We start from the raw sequence: 19194 nt of genomic DNA on the forward strand, positions 1-19194 counted from the left end.
ATAAAGATAATCAAAACTCAAATTTGAAAATACATAAATTCATATACAAGTAACCCAAAAGAATAAAATAAATATAAATATATATATACACACTTATATACGTAGACATACACATCCACATACATACACATACACACAAAAACTTTATTTTCAGTTTTTTGTTATATAAGAAGTGCCTCCTTATAAACAAAATATCAGAAAACTGTCCTGATTTGTTTTCCATGTCTGATGAAGACAGACTTCAGTACCTGTTTACACACAAAGTGTTCCAGTTTGCTCAGTTTGTATTGTGTGCACACTTTATGTCTGATTTAGTTGTTGTCACTGTCAAATGTCTGAAGTGTACCACTATGCTTTTTAATTACTTTAGGTTATTGCTGGACATGTGCTCTCTTCTTTTTCTTTTTCTTTTTCTTTTTATGTTGTTGCTCCAATGTTGTTCTGTTTTTTGTAGTGTCTTGTAAGTCCATATGGGCTGGGCACCTTTTCGGTGCATGACACGATGAATAATAACTAAACTAAACTACACTAAACTAAACTAAACTAAACTACACTAAACTAAACTAAACTAAACTAAACTAAACTAAACCAAACTAAACTAAACTACACTACACTACACTACACTACACTACACTACACTACACTAAACTAAACTAAACTAAACTAAACTAAACTAAACTGAACCAAACTAAAATAAAATAAAATAAAATAAACTATATAACAAGACAAGGAAACAGACAGACAAACTGTAATAAAAAGGAAAGAAAGAAATAGGCACGCAAATCATTGGAATGGAAAGCTATCAAAAAGACAAAAAAAAAAAGAAGAGCAAACAAGAGAAAAAAAACAAAAAACAAACAGACAAAACAAAGAAAATATACATACATACATGCCCACACTGCCATTAAACCGTAAGGTGGGATATTAAATCAGTGTCAGACCAAAATAAGGAAATGAATAATTGATGACACTCCACTGAGTAAAAATGTCCAAGGGTAAAAAATTATAGATCCAGCTACAGAGTCCATGTGTTCAGTCTAAGGCGTAACAACCTGCCACCAGTGCAGTTCAAACAATGCCAAAATTAATCAGGTAGCAGTTTTTTTTTACTTTTAATATATTCAATAAAGGGACCCAAATTTTCCCAAACTTAGTGTGTGAGTTTGAAAGAGTTCGTATCTCCTCCAGGTACAAACAGGAAACCATTTCACTCAACCAACAGTTAAGGGAATACAGAGTGTTTTTCAAAATAAAGTTAAGACTTACCTTTTTAATTTAGCTTTTTTTTTTTTTTTTACATTCTTTTTAGTGAACATTTTCAAAATATTAACAGTCCAGCACAGTACATATACAGGTTGTTTGAAATATGCAGCAAATCCAAATCCAAAATACATCCGCAGCAATGATCCAAAAAATTCTTTATTAGGTCTAGCATTTCAGGCAATTGCCTCGTTAGTTCCCAGATACTCCAACAGCTTGGCAAACTTTGCTGTAAAAACGTCCATCTGACCTTTAATACAAAATCTTAATTTTCCCAGAGAGATATATTCTGATATCAATGATTTCCACAGATGAATTGAAGGAGGTTCATTCCCTACCCATTTGGTCATTACAGCCTTTCGGCCCAGCATAAGCAAAAAATGAACAGTGTTCTTATGTATTCTTAATGATTCGGGGACACATTCCAATAGACACAATAGTGGGTTGGGCTGTATTTGTTGTTTCATTACAACACTAACCTCAACACGTTTTTTTATCTAGCTTTTAATTTTGAGTAATATATTTTTAGCCCTGGACTTCATTATTATTTTAAATATTTTAATTATTATTTTAATCATTATTATTTTAAATATTTTGATTATTATTTTAATCATTATTATTTTAATCATTGCTTTAACATTTATTTATCTATTTATTTCTTGTATTCATCTGATCTTGTTAACGCTACCTTATTTTTAACTTTTCTTTCTGCTATTAATTATTTTATTAATTTAGCTGTATTGATTTTATTTTATTTTTAAGTATTTTATTTATAATCATGCTTTTTATAATTTTACCATTGCTGTTGTTTTCTGTCTCTCTGTTATTCTTTGAAGCACTTTGGGCTGCATGTTTTCATTTGTGAAAGGTGCTATATAAATAAAGTTGAGTTGAGTTGAGACTCTCTTTTATTTATTATTTTTTTGTGTTGAATAAATCAAAAGGAGTGAATGTTCTCAATTAAGTTAAAAAAAAAAGTCCTTATTCACTATAAACTGAAAAATTCAAGTGTCCATGTCTCAACAATGGTATAGGAATAAGGCACATTCTCACGTTGTAGTTTTTTTTACATTGCTTCACCAAGAATCCTGACAGGGAAGAATGATGAAATATTCTCCCCTAGTGTATTGTATGATATTGTCTGGTCCAGACATACAGTTGTGCTCATGCGTTTACATACCCTGGCAGAATTAGTGGTTTCTTGGGTAGTTTTTATTGTCTTTATGATACAAAAAAAGTAAACATATTTGTTTGCTAAAAATTTTGCTTCACCCAACCACTAACCATGAGTGAAAAAAAAGTTTTTCTCTTATCATTCATATTCTCTGAAAAATGGCCAAAAAAAATCACAAATTCTGCCAGGGTATGTAAACGTATGAGCACAACTGTAACTCAATCATGATTCTTACTTTACAGCATACTGTTTTGTAGTTTGAATTGGGAAATCTGCATTGTAAAGTTTGCAAATAAAACCTTAATGTGTAAACTTGTGTTCTTAAATGAAAAAAAAAAAAGGTCTTCCTCTCAGGTTTCCTGGAATATATGTTAAAGGAGGCATACGATGGAAATACTCCAAGTGTGCTGAAGTGTGGTATGTTGTGATAGAAACCCTTCTTATTTACTCAACAATTAAAAGGTTCAAAAAAAGAAGTTCAGCATTACAGTAAAAGATGAGCCTTTATTGTTGCATTAAGAAAGCATGTCTTGTTAACACTGACACGTTGTAAAAATAATACACAGATCAGTGAAAGAACAATTAACAACAGAAGCTTCCAACCTACTCTTAGTGCCCCTTTAAAACAGGTGGAACAGGTAGGGGAAGGGCTGTACTTACAGAACATGCATGACGGGTATAGGTGGAGAAAGATTTGGTGTGATCTATGACATAAAAAAACAAGTTTTTCATGTTTAGGGAGAATGTAGGATTTAAATTGAATTTTACAAACTGGCCAGATCTGAAAAAAAGTTGTCCTATGTAGAAAATTAAAAAAACTTGCCATACTTGTGTTACTGCTGCCTTTTGAAAATCGGATGCTGCTTTCTCTGAAGCTTTTGAAGGTTAAGTTTGATCTTCTCGTTCTGGTAAGGCACCATTTGAATTTGAGTGGGTCAGTAGGACAGATGTGTGGTCTGTGCTTTTAAGAAAAGAAACATCTGCAGGTGTATGAAAGCTGATTTTGGCTTCTTTTTTTTTTGTTTTGTTTTTTAGAAAAAAAGACTTTCACAAATTGAGAGCAAAAAGGAAGTTGTGAAAAGATTAACATAGGAGTCTAACAACAAAAAAAAAAGAGAGGAAGACAATGAACACTGGCATTCTGCTGTATATAATACACAATATACAGTACAATAAATATAAATAAACCAAGGGAGAACGGGAAAAGAAAGATTTATGGACACAAAATGATTTACATTCGAGTCAAATTTACAATGCAGCACGGACAAACGGTGAAGAAACAAAAAAACCCTGCAAGTCAATTTGGCAAGTGAGCCAATGAAACCTGGACAAACACTCGTAAGTGGCTGGAGTTGTCCTAAACAGACTGTCCTGAGGTCGGTTTTTGACGTTAAATTCCACAGTACATTGACTCTTGCTCTTTACATGCTATCCAAGGAAAACCTTAAATATTTAGACCACATTAGGTCTTCTAAAATGAATCAACCCATGATGCTTACATTTAAAACCACTGATCTCCTGAACGACTGTTGAGACAGTTTTACAAGACTGGGTTTCCTTTCATTTTCATTTTGGCAGAAGGGGCATGTTCTTATTAGCTGATCTTACAAAACATTCCATATGAACTTCGTACTTATCATGTTAGCTCAGGACTGAAACCTACGCACATCATCCAAGTGTTTTGTTAGCATCAATGTGTGGAGTAAATTTAGGAGTGAATGCAGTAATCAAACACCTCTGAAAGAAGAGGTAGGGGGGATTTTAGTGAGACACTCGGGAGTTTGAGCATCAGGAGGTGACTGTGGGTCCAGCTTGATTTTGTCCACTGCGGGGTCCTTTGCTTTAGCCAAACTGGAAAAAGAAATTTCCAGGTCCAGAGTCTTAAAAAAAAGAAGAACAGAAGACAGTAAGTAAGATTAATTCTCAATGCTTGATCTTGATTCATGCTTCAATAAATTGAAGAAAGTCTTAACTAGTAATAACAACATACCTGGACTAGAATCAAAATTAAATCCTCCCCCATGACCACCAAAGAAAGCCCTGAAGATGTTGTTTGCGTCAAAGTCTAAAGAGAGAGGCAAAGGCAGAAATATATTAAAATGAGCCATATGAGATATATAGATATATAAATATTACAGAAGGAGCTGCTACAGTATTAAGACAACATGTTTTTGGCAATTGTAAATACAGGCAGTGACTGGGTTTTAACTGATGTCAGCAGCACAGTGCTCAGTACTTAAGAGAAACTATGTATCTTGGAACAGGCATTTGAAAATGTTAATTTGATTGTCTTTTTACAGAGGATGAAATTCAAATCATGAAGCAGTTAACCCTCCTGTTATGTTGTAAGTCAAATTGACCCTTTTTAAAGTTAAAAAATAAAAAAATAAAAAGTTGAAAGTTTTTTTTCGGTATGAAACGTTTTTGCTTGGCTTAATAGGTGAAATCAACATATAAAATCAAAATGGTTCATTTAACATTTTAGGCAATATATGCCTTCCAAACCAGCTAAAAACAGCCTAAAAAACTGGGCAGCATGTGACAGAAGAGATCTTTCCAATGTACATTAAAAAAGTTTTAACAAGAATTTTCATTAAAAGCGAGTGAGTTATCCTCATTGAACCATGATCTGAGAGAATTAAAGAACACTATTGCACTAATATTGATTTAAATGATTAGTAATAGAGTTAAAAATAAGATTAAAAAAAATGTATTGTGATTTTTTGGGGTTCTGACACTTTTGGATAATTAAACATGCCCCCGGTCAAATTGACCCAGAAACATCATTGCTATCCCTGAGAAACTAACATAACAGGAGGGTTAATGTAATTGTATACATAATCTTTGAATCATTTGAAGTAAACTTTGAATGCATCTTATTGTTTCTAGATATAATTTAGTATATTGAGTGAAGAAAAGTGTCTCTTTTAAAATATTCCAAAACCAGCAGCAATAAGCAGACTCATATTTTTATTTATAACACACCGGTGAACACTTTATGGCCCTTCACATAAGAGCATCATTTCAGGAAGAAGTTGCTTGGATTATGTTGAGTGCTTCAGGAAAACGTGTTAACTTGTGGTGCCCCCTAGTGGCATGAAATCTCATTGCTGGCATGTGGACATGTGAAGCTCATGCTGTCACAAAAGCCTGTTTTCACAGCTGACATTTGGACAGGTAACAAGAGTGAGGTTCAGTTCTGTTCAAGAGTCTTTAAAAGCTTGGACTGTGAGGCAGCTGTCATTGATTTCACTGTTACATATATTTGAATATTTTTGTTGAATTTTAGACAAAACACAGGCTATGGAACATACTGAACATAATACGTTACACTACTGAAAGAGGGAAGGAGGGAAAGAAACTAATAATAATGGAGAGGGTAATATTTATGTTACAGTATATTGAAACTGTGCAAAAGTTGGAAATAAATAAGTGGAAGTCAATTGGCAGGGGTTCCTAATTCACTGTGACACCAGTGCATTTCCTCCTAAAAAAAGGTGTATAAACCATCAATGAAGCTGGTAGTAGAAAAGAGTATGTCACCACTTTTTGGAGCATATTCCTTTGTGTGAAAAGCTGATGTGAAACCTCTCTTACCTCTACCATCAAAGCTGCCATCATCATCAAGGTCGTGTCCGTTGTCATAGCGGACCTTCTTCTTCGGGTCAGACAGCACAGTGAACGCCTCTCCAACCTCCTTAAATTTCTTCTCCTCCTCCTTCTGCACCTCAGTAGTCGCTGCGCTGTGACGATCTGCAGGCCAAAGATAAAAAAAAAACTGGGATTTAGACAGGGAGCCAAAACAGTGATATCCTGCATGTCTGTTTTAAAAACCAGGAATGCTTCTCACCTGGGTGGTGCATGAGAGCCCGTTTGCGGTACGCTTTTTTGATCTCGTCGTCGGTGGCGTTCTTTCCGATCCCGAGCACCTTATAGTAATCTTTCCTCTTGCTCTTCTTCAGCTCCAGCTGTGCCGTCTTTAGCAGGTGTTTGTGATCTAAAGAAGAGAAAAACTGAGCTGAAAAACACACCACATTGCATATGTGGTGAAGAATGCAAATGCGTAAGAAGATGGGCGCATACCTGAAGTTTTTTCTGTCTGGTAAACCTTTTCATAGTCACGCACTGCCTCTTCATACTGCTCCGTGTTCATGTAACTGTGGGTTCATCAAAGTCATTAAAAGCTGCATCACGCTCAACAACAGGATAAGAGTACTCGTGTTGACTGCACAGCATACCATTGAGCTCTTCTTAAGTAGGCCTTGATGTAAGTGTCATCTAGTTTGATCGCGCTGCTGCAGTCTTCTATCGCTTGATTGACTTTATTCAGCTGTGGATGAGGAAGAATTAATTACAGTGACTTATAACAGCTTCAGCAGTCTGCAAGGATGCTGTTCAGAACAAATCACAAGAGAGTCATCTATGAAGATGTGTGACACCAAAAGCATTACTTCTTTGTTCCATCTCTTTCTCTACCTTTCCTCCTGCTGTGGCTCTGTTGCAGTACAGTTTAGCGTTGGTCTTGATGTTGTTGGGGTCTATCGTCAGGGCCTCCGTGTACAGCTGATATGCAGCTTCGAAGTTGTTGATCTTGAAGGCTTGGTTGCCCTCCTCCTTCTTGGCCTTCAATGCTTTGGCATTCTAAATTCAAAGAGAACACGTCCTCATGGTCATATTGAAATATTTACAATGACACGGTGGAATCAGAGGAATTCTCAATACTTCAGTAAGTCTTAAAAGCTGTATTTAGCTTCCTGACTCTAGAAAAAGACATTTTTTTTAAGTCTATGGATCAAAATCTAACAGTTATCCAATTAATTAACAAAGGTTTTGTGTTTATTTACATTCTTAACAAGACAACTGTGTTTATGTTTTTGTATACATTTCAACTGGACATAGTTTACAATCACTTTTTGCATGCTAACAGTCTTCTTCCCTGCCTCTGCTATCACAAGCTGTTGTGTTTGATAAGAAGATAGCCAGATATTTGTTGCGTCTGTGCGTGTTCTTGGGCAACCTTCCTGTTCTAAAATAGTAGAAACTCCCTCTGCTACCTACAGACCTCGGTTGTTTTAACTTTGAGCTTACAGTTCTTGTAATTGCATTAAAAAATGAGAGCATCATATCTGATAACAAGCTCTAGTGGACATTTTGGTTCATGTGTTTTTTTTTTAATTTTCATTCATCCAATGTGAGATTGAAAATAGTTAGTGTTTGAAGAATAATAATGTGAGTTACCCTGCAGGCTAGCCGGGCCTTTTCGTGGTCAGGTGCCATGCGTAGAGCCTGGACAAAGAACTGCACAGCTTTATCAATGCAGTCCTCGTAATACAGACACAAGCCTCGGACGTAGAGGGCGTCTGCATTAGTGGAATCCAGTCGCAGGATGTCACTGGAATGAAAGGTATTTTTAAATGATCTTCTGTGAAGACCGACCAGTTCTATTCAAAATCATGTACAAATAAATGACGATAGAGCATCAGTCCAAACGCCTGGTATTCCTACCTCGCTACAGACTGGGCTTCTGGATATCGCCCCAGCAGAGCCAGACACTCAGCCTTGAGGATTTTGAAGCGGTGGCAAGCAGAAGCAACACCTAAGGCCCGATCCATACAGAACACCACCTGGATCAGGACCAGAGCCAAATACATGGTTTAAAAAGTTGCAGAAGAAGATGAGACATTCAAAGCCTAAATATCATGCATCATAATATGACTTCAGGTGACCAAGATGTTTCTGCATATGTGTGTTAAAGTCTAGTGGTAGTTACAAACTGAGGTTCGGGTTAGGGATGCACTAAAAATTCGGCCACCGAAAGACTTTTGATAACACGGCCGAAACAGAATGTTGTGATGACGCAAGCAAAAACTGCAACCAGTACGTGCTTGTCTGGATAAGGGCCAACATGTCTGCATCCGTTCTTCCTTTAATTGCAGCACTAAAGAGTCTTCTAAGCAAAGAGGTTGAGACAGACCCCGGAGTGAAAACAATGAAAAGTACACTCTTAGAGTCTGTCAGCACACGTTTCACTGAGATCTATTCGGATCCTCTGCACTTCATCGTGACTGTACTTGATCCGCGTTATAAAGATCATTACTTGGATGTGTGATAAAGTAGAGCGCACGAGAAATGATCCAGGCCACGATGGATGCGAAGAACCCTCTTGGAGACGGAGAAGCGCACAGCGCAGGACAAGGAGAACAGAGCGCAAAAAAAAGGACTCGCCTCTCTGAACCAGATGAGGGGCATGCACCCTCGTTGTCTGACATGTTCAATGAGATCCTTGATTTTAGTGAGGTTAGCACACAGTCAGAGCCATAAATGCAATGGTAGGGGAGACCGGGGACAGTTGTATCATTTTTGACATTTCTGTCTGTAACTTTGAGCTCTTTTAACCCAGTGTGTTCAAACTGCTATACAAAGTAGCTTCAAGTGTCTGCTAATAAATGACCTAGAAAATGCCTGTGCAACACAAACAGAAAATGCATGGCTTAATCTCAAATCCAAGGAGTGAAATGTTACATCTGTCCCCGGTCTGTTCAGATGTTTCTCATTTCAGTGATGACTAAGACAACCAGTCAAAGAAATACTTAAACAACTGATTTGTGAGTCTGGTAAAAAAAAAAAAAAAAAAAAAGATAAGAAAAAAAGAACAAGTGAAGTACCTTTCTAAAATCTCGCTTCTGAAAACCAAAATCTCCCATCCGTTCAAACTCCAGCAGAGTCGCCGCATTCTTATTCTGAAACATAAAAATCAGCAATCAGCACTCCTTTCAAGAAAAGGCCTTCGACTCCAAGACTGTGCCATGTATGAGATCAAATTATCTGCATTCTTATACAATAAATACAACAGTGTAACATTCAGGTGACTCCCACCTCCTGCTGGGCCTCTCTGTTGCTGGGCTCCAGCTCTAAAACCTTCTGGAAGCAGCGACTAGCTGCCATGGCATTGCCCAAAGACAGGTGGCACTTTCCCTCTCGCAGATGACCCTGAAGGAAAGCAAAAACACCCTCCTTAATATCACTCTTTTGTTCTGCTAGCTGTTTTGACACAACAAGCTGGAATGATTTGTGCCAAACTGGATCAAACTGACCTTCATGAAACAGTCGTCAAGGCGCACAGCCTGCTGGGAATCCTCCAAGGCCTCTCTGAAGCGGTAGAGCATCATGAGGGTGGCCGCCCTGTTGCCGTAATAACTGGCATTTTTGGGGCATGCATCTAGAGACAGAGAGATGTGTTCGTGTCACAAAGGCAGACTGAGACGTTTGTTTTGCTGATCTGCTCTTTCTTAACAATAGATTCTGAGCAAAGATTGGCCAATAGGAGCTGTGAACATCCAAGTAACCATTAAATTCCTGCAATAAGGGGTGCTTAGTGGTAACAAATAGCTCACCAATGGCTTTAGTGTAGTAGTTGAAAGCCTCTGAGTAATCCTTCTGGCTGTAGAATGCATTTCCTTGCTCTTTGAAGCCTTCAGCTTGCCTGGAAAAAATGAGAGAAAGATACCAACGTCAGGCTGGAACAGGGAGTTCACAAACAATCAGGAGGTCTAGGTATTCATAAATTCCTCTGCATGAGTCAAAGTCTACAGGAAATGATTCACAGATGATCAACTTGTTAGGAAGATAACTCAAGGAAGACTAAATATAACGAATACGTCTGTCAAACAGAGAATATTCTATAAATGGGGCAAGAGTGCGTGAAGACTCGCCCATGGCGTGTTACACCTGGAAGTGGGACAGCAGATCAGGGTACACTCAGTCCAGTACTAAACTTAGCCGTGAAATTCACCTGCTGCAGTCCTGTAAAAAGCACCGAGCGTTATGAGGTGAAATGAAGAGTGGTTCATCTAAGGAAGGAGGAGGAAATGTCTGTGTGCTGAAGCATGTACACATGTTGCAATTCAGACCACACCCCTGGTGACATCATGGTGAGTGTTTCCCATAGACATAATAAAGAGTAGACGGTGCATCGACCACTACTACCTATTGGCACTGACGAGCCGTGGGGCCGCCATCTTGGTTCGGTCACCCGCTCCACTCAGTGTAATCTGTTTGGCACGCGCAATTAAGTGTCAGCACATTTAATCAATCACTGATTTTCATGCAGGGTTTTATTTTTTTGCAAACATCACACATGTAGGTATGATACAGGACACATGGTTTGGCATATTTTAATATTCATAGTGGGCTTAACAGTAATGGAATATTCTGATATGTGATATATGTGATGTATGATAGGTATTTTGCCGCACAGTGCTCTGGCATCTTGAAGTCTCTGCTGCTTCAGTTTACGTTTACAGGTAGGATCATGGGTAGGATGACCGAATCAAGATGGCGGCCGTATGCGGCGTCTACTCTTTATATGTCTATGGTGTTTCCCATCGGTGGGAAATGCCAGCTTTGACATCACTGATCACATCTCTGCCTTTAGAAATATACTTTAAGCTTTAGGCGGAAGTGAGGCCAAACATCTGGGGATAATATAGTTTTGATTGAACTGTAATCCGGGCATCTGTCAAAGTTTACCCTTGCAGGAGTCAGATGTCGATATAAAAACGGGCTGTATCACAACATTCAACCTGAACTGACAGAAATCACACTGACAATATCACACTGTGTCTGTGAGGAGCACCCACGGCTGATAGTAACAGCTCTAATGAAGGATCAACAACCATCCTTGTTTTCCTTGACAGTGTGACGACGAGGCCTTCACCAGCCACAGACGCTGCATTCTCTACAAAGCATTTCATCTGTTAACCACTGTATGAATGTTCAGAGAATCTCATTATCAGAAATGACATGCTCTTGCTTTAAACAAGGGCTTGCTTAAGGAAACATGCACAGACAGAACCAAGCATTACTTAGTGTGATGCCATAAAAATTCTAAATGCAATCATATATATTTTCCTACAAATCACGTGTTCTTTTCAGCCAGACTGCAGCACGGATATCTTCCCCTGATTCATGTCATAATGTCCTCACTGATAAGTACGTTCACCTCTAATTCATTGAGTTATGTAAACACTTGGTGGAATAAGGTCGCCGTAACGAAAACAAGTTAGTCCTGATTCAGAGCTGGCTGCTAGCATTGAAATCAAATGATGTTTTGTGTAGGTTAAAGCTCCTGTGAGGAACTTTCTGTTTGTGTGGATGTTGGCGCCCCCTGTGGACAAAGCATTCTTTGCTGATCTTGTCTCATACATGTATTGTTTAAAAAAGAAAATCTCATCCTGCTCTCTTCATCATATCAAACTGAGAGTCTTTGACATGTTACTTGAAAAAAGGCCTTATCGGCCTTCTATATATTCACTTGGTCTGATGCCGACCCCCTGCCAGCAGTTTGAGACGTTAAAACCAACAGTGTAGAGAAAGTCACTTATGCTGAAGCTCTTGTTTGCTTGTTTGTATCATGAAGTACTCGAGTACTCGCAATTATTATTATTTTTTAACCATAACAAAAATAAATTTTAAAAAGTCAGTTTTGGTTATTAGCAGGCTACTCTTCTCTGCTCTGGTTTTCGTCACAATGACGTATGCTAACAGGGCGAGCAAAAAACGTGATGCGAGACTGCCTGTTATCTGTCTCCGCTGCTTTCTCCTTGAGCTTTGAGTGCATGTGGTTAAGCATCAACTTAGTATTTCTATGGTATGTAAGTTTAACGCCACATATCTTGCACTGCACATTAACTTCATGTTTGTTGTGCTTTTGCTTTCTGTAGAATAACATGTTCCTAGAGAGTTGCCGTAGCTGCCGTAAAACTGTTGTTTTTGCTGAAATCTGGCTCGGTGTATACTAAAACTGAAGCCGTGGCTGGAAAAGTCATGCGTTTATATCCTGTTAATTATTTTCCTACCTAGTATATTCAGTTAAAACAAAAGGCACATGGTCACACATGTATAATGGGGTCAATGGCGAGTACCCGAGTACTCGAGTATTCATACCCATCCTGAATGAAGAGGCATCGGTATTGATTTCAGGCTGTTTCATAAACAGCTAAAAACTCCTAACAGGAGCTTTAGCTGGGGTTGGTAGTCAGATTTAGATACACTTTTTCTTAAACTGGTTAAAATTATCTTTATATCCCAATGGCAATCAATACATAATGTGTTCTTAAAAAAGAGTGAAAAAAAGCCTCCATCTACAGCCGGAATAAACCTGGGAAAACACCAACCAATCTCCACCTTTAGGGTCCAATTTATGAAACCAATCAAATCCCGCCCTGCCATTCTGCCCGCCTCCTGCGCGTACATTTCATGTTTGTTTGTGTTTTTAACTTTCACTATGATAATGTTTTGGTGTTTTCTTACCACTGAGTGAGACATGAGTTGACGTGGTGCAAAACACAAAGGATGTGCTGAGGACCAGTTTTGAATCAGTCAGGATCATATGGTGGAGCTCCGAGGGGAGGGGAGGGGGGGTTAGACAGGGTCCTGAGGAAATGCTACATTCAAATTCATGCTAGTTGTCCGTGACTACCAACCCTAGCTTTAAGTTCACGAGAGGAAATGAATCAATTTGGTTGCAGGTATGTGTCATACATATGACAGTTGGAGCTACTTTTTAGTTAGTTAGTTGCCATATTTTATTTTAAGTTGCCATATTTTATTTTATTTTTACTTTATTTTATTTTATTCTATTTTATTTTATTTAATGTTATTTTCATTTTGTTTTATTTTACCCTTGTCATTGCTATTATTACTGTTATTATATTTTTTAACTATGTTAGTACATTGTTGTATTCCCCTGTCCCGTGTTGTAAGCTGCTGTAACAAAAGAAATTTCCCCCAACGGGGACAAATAAAGTCTATCTCTATCTCTATCTCTATCTTTCCAAAAGTTTAATTTCAGATTTGTGTATAGATTATGTGTGGTAACTTTTAAATGTGACTACTTGCTTCAGTTCCACATTCAGTGAGCTCATTCACCAAAGTTAATAATACCCTGCTTAACTCTACTCAGCATGCATGAACTGATGCGTAATCAACCCTCACAATTCAAAGTTGGTGATCATTTTTTCAACACTGGTAACTCACTCATCAGAAGCTAAAACATTCCATTCAATTCACATTTTTTTAATTCCCTTATTTCATAACATGCAACATTACGTATCGCATGTTTGGTTATGTGTTACACTGAGTGGTATTTGTCACAGTCACATGGCACTTCTTAGTTCCAGATGCATTACAAAAATATATGGAATATCAAACTCCACCTACACATAACTACATTTATTGTATACTTATGGGACAAATGTAACCCTTCAAAACTCAAACCTCTTACAATAATCACATGTTTTTTGGCAAGATTACTGTTGGAAGAATGTTCTTTGTTTTTTTATTACCCCTCATCAGAAATCCAAATCAAGTGTGTCACAATATTCCTGTTGGAGGGAGTGTGGAACAGATTCTGCTGACTTTGTACATGTTTTTGGTCTTGTCTATTTCTTCAGCCTTTCTGGAGAGGTGTGGAACACTTCATCTCAGAGAGTTTAGAGATAGCATTTGAATCTTCTCTTATCTTTTTGTACCTTCGGGAAAATACCTGAAGGCCTCGGAAAGAGGGACACATATTTTCTGAAGATTTCCATTGATGCAGGTAAGAAAGCAATAAAAAGAGGCTGGCTTCAGAAGAACCCTCCCACCATTAACCTACTTAAAAAACATTATTGACTGTTCGGTGTATGGAAAAAAATGAATTTTGCTGTTTGCCTTCAGAAGGAGAGGGGGATAAATTATGGGAAAAATAGGATTGGTATAACCACAAAGACTCTTAACATTTTCACTGTTTGTCTGAGTGCCTTTGTTGTGTACTGTACCTCTCTATTATACTTGAGTTTCACTTTAATTTTTACTGATTATAATGTAATGTCCTATTCCTCACTTGTTCAATGTTACATGTCCATAAAAAAAAAAATAAAGATAAAGTTTTAGAAACAATAATGACGTTTTTCCCATATGATGTCAATGACCTGGTTAAAGTCTGCACTCTATGACCATGCGTCCATGGAGATTATTTATAAGCCTGCTCCTCGCGTTAATATTCAGCGTGTTTAACATTTTGAACACCTCAATATGATCCGTAGCCATTTAATACCGTCAGTTATAGACACATTGTGTCGTGAAGGAAAATTTTACTCAGGGAAAAAAACGCATTTGGCATTCTTTTTGAATTCCAAACGCATTTGAACGCCCAAGTTTTTTAAATGATTAAACGATAATTGATCGTTAACATTTCCAAAGATCAATCAAGGAAAATACTTGAAATATACATCAATTTACATTTATTTAAAGAGATTTACCTCATTTGTTTTAATATTAAATACTTTCATTTGGGAATCTTTCACTTTCCATTTCTCTATAATTGTTCTGAAATTTTCCAGCAAGGTAATTTTGTACGGTTGTTTTTAGTTTTTTTGCAAGGTGCTGAAAAGAAGCGCACAGTGTTTTTAATTGAGTTACAACACACCTTAAAAATTAAAAAGGAATACTTTGTTCACAAAGAAATATAAGAGAAAAAATATATATTGCAACTGTTCACATCTTAGAATTGAAATAAAATAGTAATTGAAATTTTGAGTTCAATCCAGTTTTCTGGAAAATTGTTAGAGAATCGTGAGTGAATCGTATCGCGAACCAAAAATCGGGAATTGAATCGTGGGTTGAGTGTATTGTTACATTACACAGATACTGTTCGTGGGTCAATTGGTACCCGGCTTTTAGTAAGTGGAGGCTATAAGGAGTCAGAAGTGTCAAATATTAATTGTTTCTTTGCAACTGTGTGACATATTTCACCCCGTTCACACACACACACACACACACACACACACACACACACACACACACACACACACACACACAAAACCACACATACTTTCTCCTTATCTCTTGACCTCATCTGTTTTTTCTGCATTTAGGGCTTTCCAATGTTCATTTAAAAAGTTTTAAAACGAGTGAGTTACCTTCATTGAACCATGATCTGTGAGAATTAAAGAACACTATTGCACTAAATATTGATTTAATGGTTAGTAATGGAGTTAATAATGAGATTTAAAACATGTTTAATGGGATTTTTTGGGGTTCTGACACTTTTGGATAATTAAATATGCCCTGAGTCAAATTGACCAGGGAACATTATTGCTGTTCCAGAGAAACGAACATAACAGGAGGGTTAATTGTATGGCTGTCAAACGATACATTTGTAAGTCACTAATATGTAACTTAATAAAAAACATTCGTAACCAAATCCTGCCACCTTATGTAAGTCTGGTCCCACATGATGTCAGGACACCAACAACATGCAAAGTCCTCATGTCACTGAGGTTGTATCAACCCGGAAGGTAAATTGAGCTTTGACAAGAAAGCTTTATTGCCAAGTGAGCTCGCAGCCTCACACACAAGGAATTTGATGTGGTGAATGGAACACTTGTTCTTAACAAAAACAGTAAGGGCAATAAATATATAAACCTAAGCACAAATTCAAAAGTTCTAAATAAAAATAAAAATACTATCTGTAAATAGAAAGGTAAGAAGTACTTTTAAGACATGAAATAAGTTAACTTAGCCTGAGCCAGAGTGCACATGTAGTAGATGAATACAATAATAAAATATGTTATGGGATAAATTACCATATTGCACATGGTTATTATGGGGTATTGCACCGGAAATCAAGTATTGCACATGTATGTGATCAGTCACAGGAGTCTTTAGTGTTTTACAGTTAGGATTCATCTTAATTAATTTAGTTTAACCTTAAGTTTGCTCGTATATCCCTTCATCTTATGATTATATGGTTGTAAAAACAAGCTGAAATGTGTCTCTAAGTTTGTAAAGTTACATAATGAATGTATGAGCAGCGTGCTAAGCGATGCTATCAGGCTGCTTAGCATGGAAGCATCTCGAAGGATAGAAAACCCAGCTGCCAACAACTGTAAATGTAAAGGTGTATAATGAGTTTGAAGCATCTGTGTACATATTTAGAGTTATTATTCAGCGGGTCTCAAATGTAACTGTGTTTTTATTATACATATGGTTCTCAACAAAAGTCAGTTTATGCTAATGGATATATTTCCAAGAAACGAAAGATCCGCTGGGGGCGAAACGAAACTTATTAGAATATGGATTGTTCGCAGTCCAATTCAACATCTGAAACGACGACACAAGAGAGTCTGTCATTTCTAAAACAACCAACAAAAATAAAGATATCCATAAAAAGTGAACACGCTCCTGCCGTCTGCCCCCATAACAAGCTAGCCTGGTTAGCTTGTCCCCGTGTCGGTAGCCTCATTGCGTCCGAGCCTTGTCAGCCAAGCAGCGGGTCAATTCAGTCGGGAAACATCGGTGAATTCAATTTAAGAAACACTGCTCGATAAAACACGGTGAAGAGTTGTTCGTTTACCGTTCGAGGTCCTCCGAATTACGGATTTGGGGCTCCATGTCCACCGGCACGTCGATGTCAACAGCTGCCATTTTTTCTGGAAAGGACGAACACGAACGGACGTCATTTCCTGGAAGTAAAAGCTTATTTTTTTTCAGGTCATGAAAAACTGGGACAACACAGGACAACCAACACAGGACAACACAAGAATCAAAAGTAGAAAATCATATAATTTTCTACCTTATATTCTGACATTCTGTATCTGTACACCTGAAACTACAGTGGTATACACAAACACCTTATAATCACATGTTATTGATTATGACTGAGGAGATGGAGCTCCCAGTGATTACTTTAAAATGACATCACCCTCCTGTTATGTTGAGGGTCAAATTGACCCTATTTAAAGTCTATTTTAGGCAATAATGCAGCTGGGAGGCATGTAACAGAAGAGGTGTCTCGTGTTAATTTATCAACATCACTTCATTAAAAAAAAAATTCAAAATGTAGAATAAAAAGAACAAAAATCAATGTCATGTAAAACTATGTATTTATATTTAGGGCTTTCCAATGTACATTAAAAAAGTTTTAACATTAATTTGAATGAAAAATGGGTGAGTTATCCTCATTGAAACATGATCTGTGAGAATTAAAGAACACCAATGGACTAAATCTTGATTTAAATGGTTAGTAATGAAGTTAAATATTTGATTTAAAAAATGTGTTTTTGGATTTTTGGGGGTTTTGACACTTTTGGATAATTGAATATGCCCCGGGTCAAATTGACCCAGTAACATTATTGCTGTTCCAGAGAAACGAACATAACAGGAGAGTTCAAACCGACTTCATTTTAAATCACACATTTTAAAATGAACTTTAATCTCATTTTTGTTGTTTTACTACTCTTCTAGGATCCATCCTTCTGTTCCAAGTACTCATCTGATGTCCTATTATTAACATCTTGTATTGCCTTTAGATCTATTTCCTCATTATATTTAAATCGTCTCACTATTCAATATGCATTGATCTGTTAATACTTCCTGTGATTTTGATGTCGTCGTCCTATTTTCTTTTTTCTTGGCTTTAAATTATTTTGAATCTCTCATTTACATCTCATGGTATTCATCATTTTAACTATCTTGCTAGATCTGCCTGTTTTATCCCCTTTATTCCTCTAATTTGCATTTACTTTGGTCGAAATTTGCATTCTGCACTTGCATTTCACTGGATTTGCTAAATACTCAGTCTGGCCTGATATTTGAATATTTATTTGGTTATTTTCCCAGAGTCTCTGCTTTTGCTGTATCTATCTAAGCACCTGACAGATACAGACACACCATGAGAATGCACTAAAGAACGAATTTTTTTTTTACCATCTTCAAATAAATTCTACTTAAAACAGAAAAGTAATGCTGCTCCGGATGTTTCATTTTACTCATGACAATAAGCTGCATTTAGTCATTTAACATCAAGGCTCACCTGTTAGACCGCAGCTCCACTTGCCCGCGTGTCTCCGTGGTGTTCGGATCACTGCTGCTTCCATATTTTTACATACAAAAACATTGAAAAACAAACAGCTGGGCATCCTGTGGCCGGCTTTTCATTCAACTAACGTCCGAATCAAGAGCTGCAAAACCCTAACCTCCTTTTCAGGAGAGAAAAAAAAAAGAAAGAATGATGTCTGTCTTATTTACAGTTAATCTCTTCCTCTAATCCACCAATAAGAAAGAGATTTAGATTTCATTTGTCTTTTTATACTACAGTTATATTAAAAAACATGATAAAAAAAAACCTTAGCCGATATGTTGGTCTGTTAGATTTATGTAAGTTGGGCAGACTGCACAAACCTCTGTCTGTGACCTACAATATTATCCTCTCCTGGCCTTGTTTTCAGATCACCACTAGAGGGCACTAGAGCATCAGAGTATGTAACATGCTGATTTGTGCCAGTTCAGCACATATTAATATCTCTGATATTCTCTATTATGTGGATGATCTCAATCCAACAGTTTCTGACACCATAAATATAGTCATACTTTTGGGTAAATATTAGGGATGCACCGATCCTACTTTTTAGGTCCCGATACCGATGCCAATTCCTGGGCTTTGGTATCTGCCGATACCGATACTGAACTGATCCGATCCCTGTATTGATTTAACAATCTCTATTCCTTAATGTGAGGATAGAATCATGTTTTGGCAACTTCCGGCTTTTCTGACTTTGGAAACCACAACAAAATGAACATTTTTAAGCTGACAGTATCATTATTCAAGAGATTATAATGTGTACCAGCAGTTTGGTGAGTTAATCTCGATAACCAACAGATATTACAATTCAGCTTTAAACCTCAGCAGTGGGTAAGAGGAATTAAATATTCTGAAT

At 37.1% G+C, this 19194-nt stretch overlaps 1 protein-coding gene across 1 annotated transcript; it reads right to left on the minus strand.

Moving 5' to 3' along the window:
* Nucleotides 1-2918: 2918 nt before the first annotated feature.
* LOC117829954 (dnaJ homolog subfamily C member 7-like) lies at nucleotides 2919-18701 on the minus strand. The gene is made up of 15 exons (XM_034707795.1): nucleotides 18291-18701; nucleotides 16833-16941; nucleotides 9829-9917; nucleotides 9529-9653; nucleotides 9311-9424; nucleotides 9100-9174; nucleotides 7940-8058; nucleotides 7673-7826; nucleotides 6911-7075; nucleotides 6673-6764; nucleotides 6518-6591; nucleotides 6285-6431; nucleotides 6032-6187; nucleotides 4425-4499; nucleotides 2919-4314 (listed from the first exon to the last, which is right to left on the minus strand). Exons 1-15 carry the CDS (start codon nucleotides 18394-18396, stop codon nucleotides 4277-4279), a joined length of 1638 nt encoding a protein of 545 aa, XP_034563686.1. The 5' UTR covers nucleotides 18397-18701; the 3' UTR covers nucleotides 2919-4276.
* Nucleotides 18702-19194: the final 493 nt, after the last annotated feature.

Source organism: Notolabrus celidotus, chromosome 18 (genome assembly GCF_009762535.1).
Source record: "Notolabrus celidotus isolate fNotCel1 chromosome 18, fNotCel1.pri, whole genome shotgun sequence".
Lineage (NCBI taxonomy): Eukaryota > Metazoa > Chordata > Actinopteri > Labriformes > Labridae > Notolabrus > Notolabrus celidotus.

Coding starts and splice junctions, on each gene's coding strand:
- LOC117829954 (XM_034707795.1), bottom strand. CDS start 18,396: ATGCCCAGCTGTTTGTTTTTCAATGTTTTTGTATGTAAAAATATGGAA. Junction 9,425..9,528: donor TTGACGACTGTTTCATGAAG/GTCAGTTTGATC, acceptor GCTTTCCTTCAG/GGTCATCTGCGAGAGGGAAA. Junction 6,188..6,284: donor GGCTCTCATGCACCACCCAG/GTGAGAAGCATT, acceptor TTTGGCCTGCAG/ATCGTCACAGCGCAGCGACT.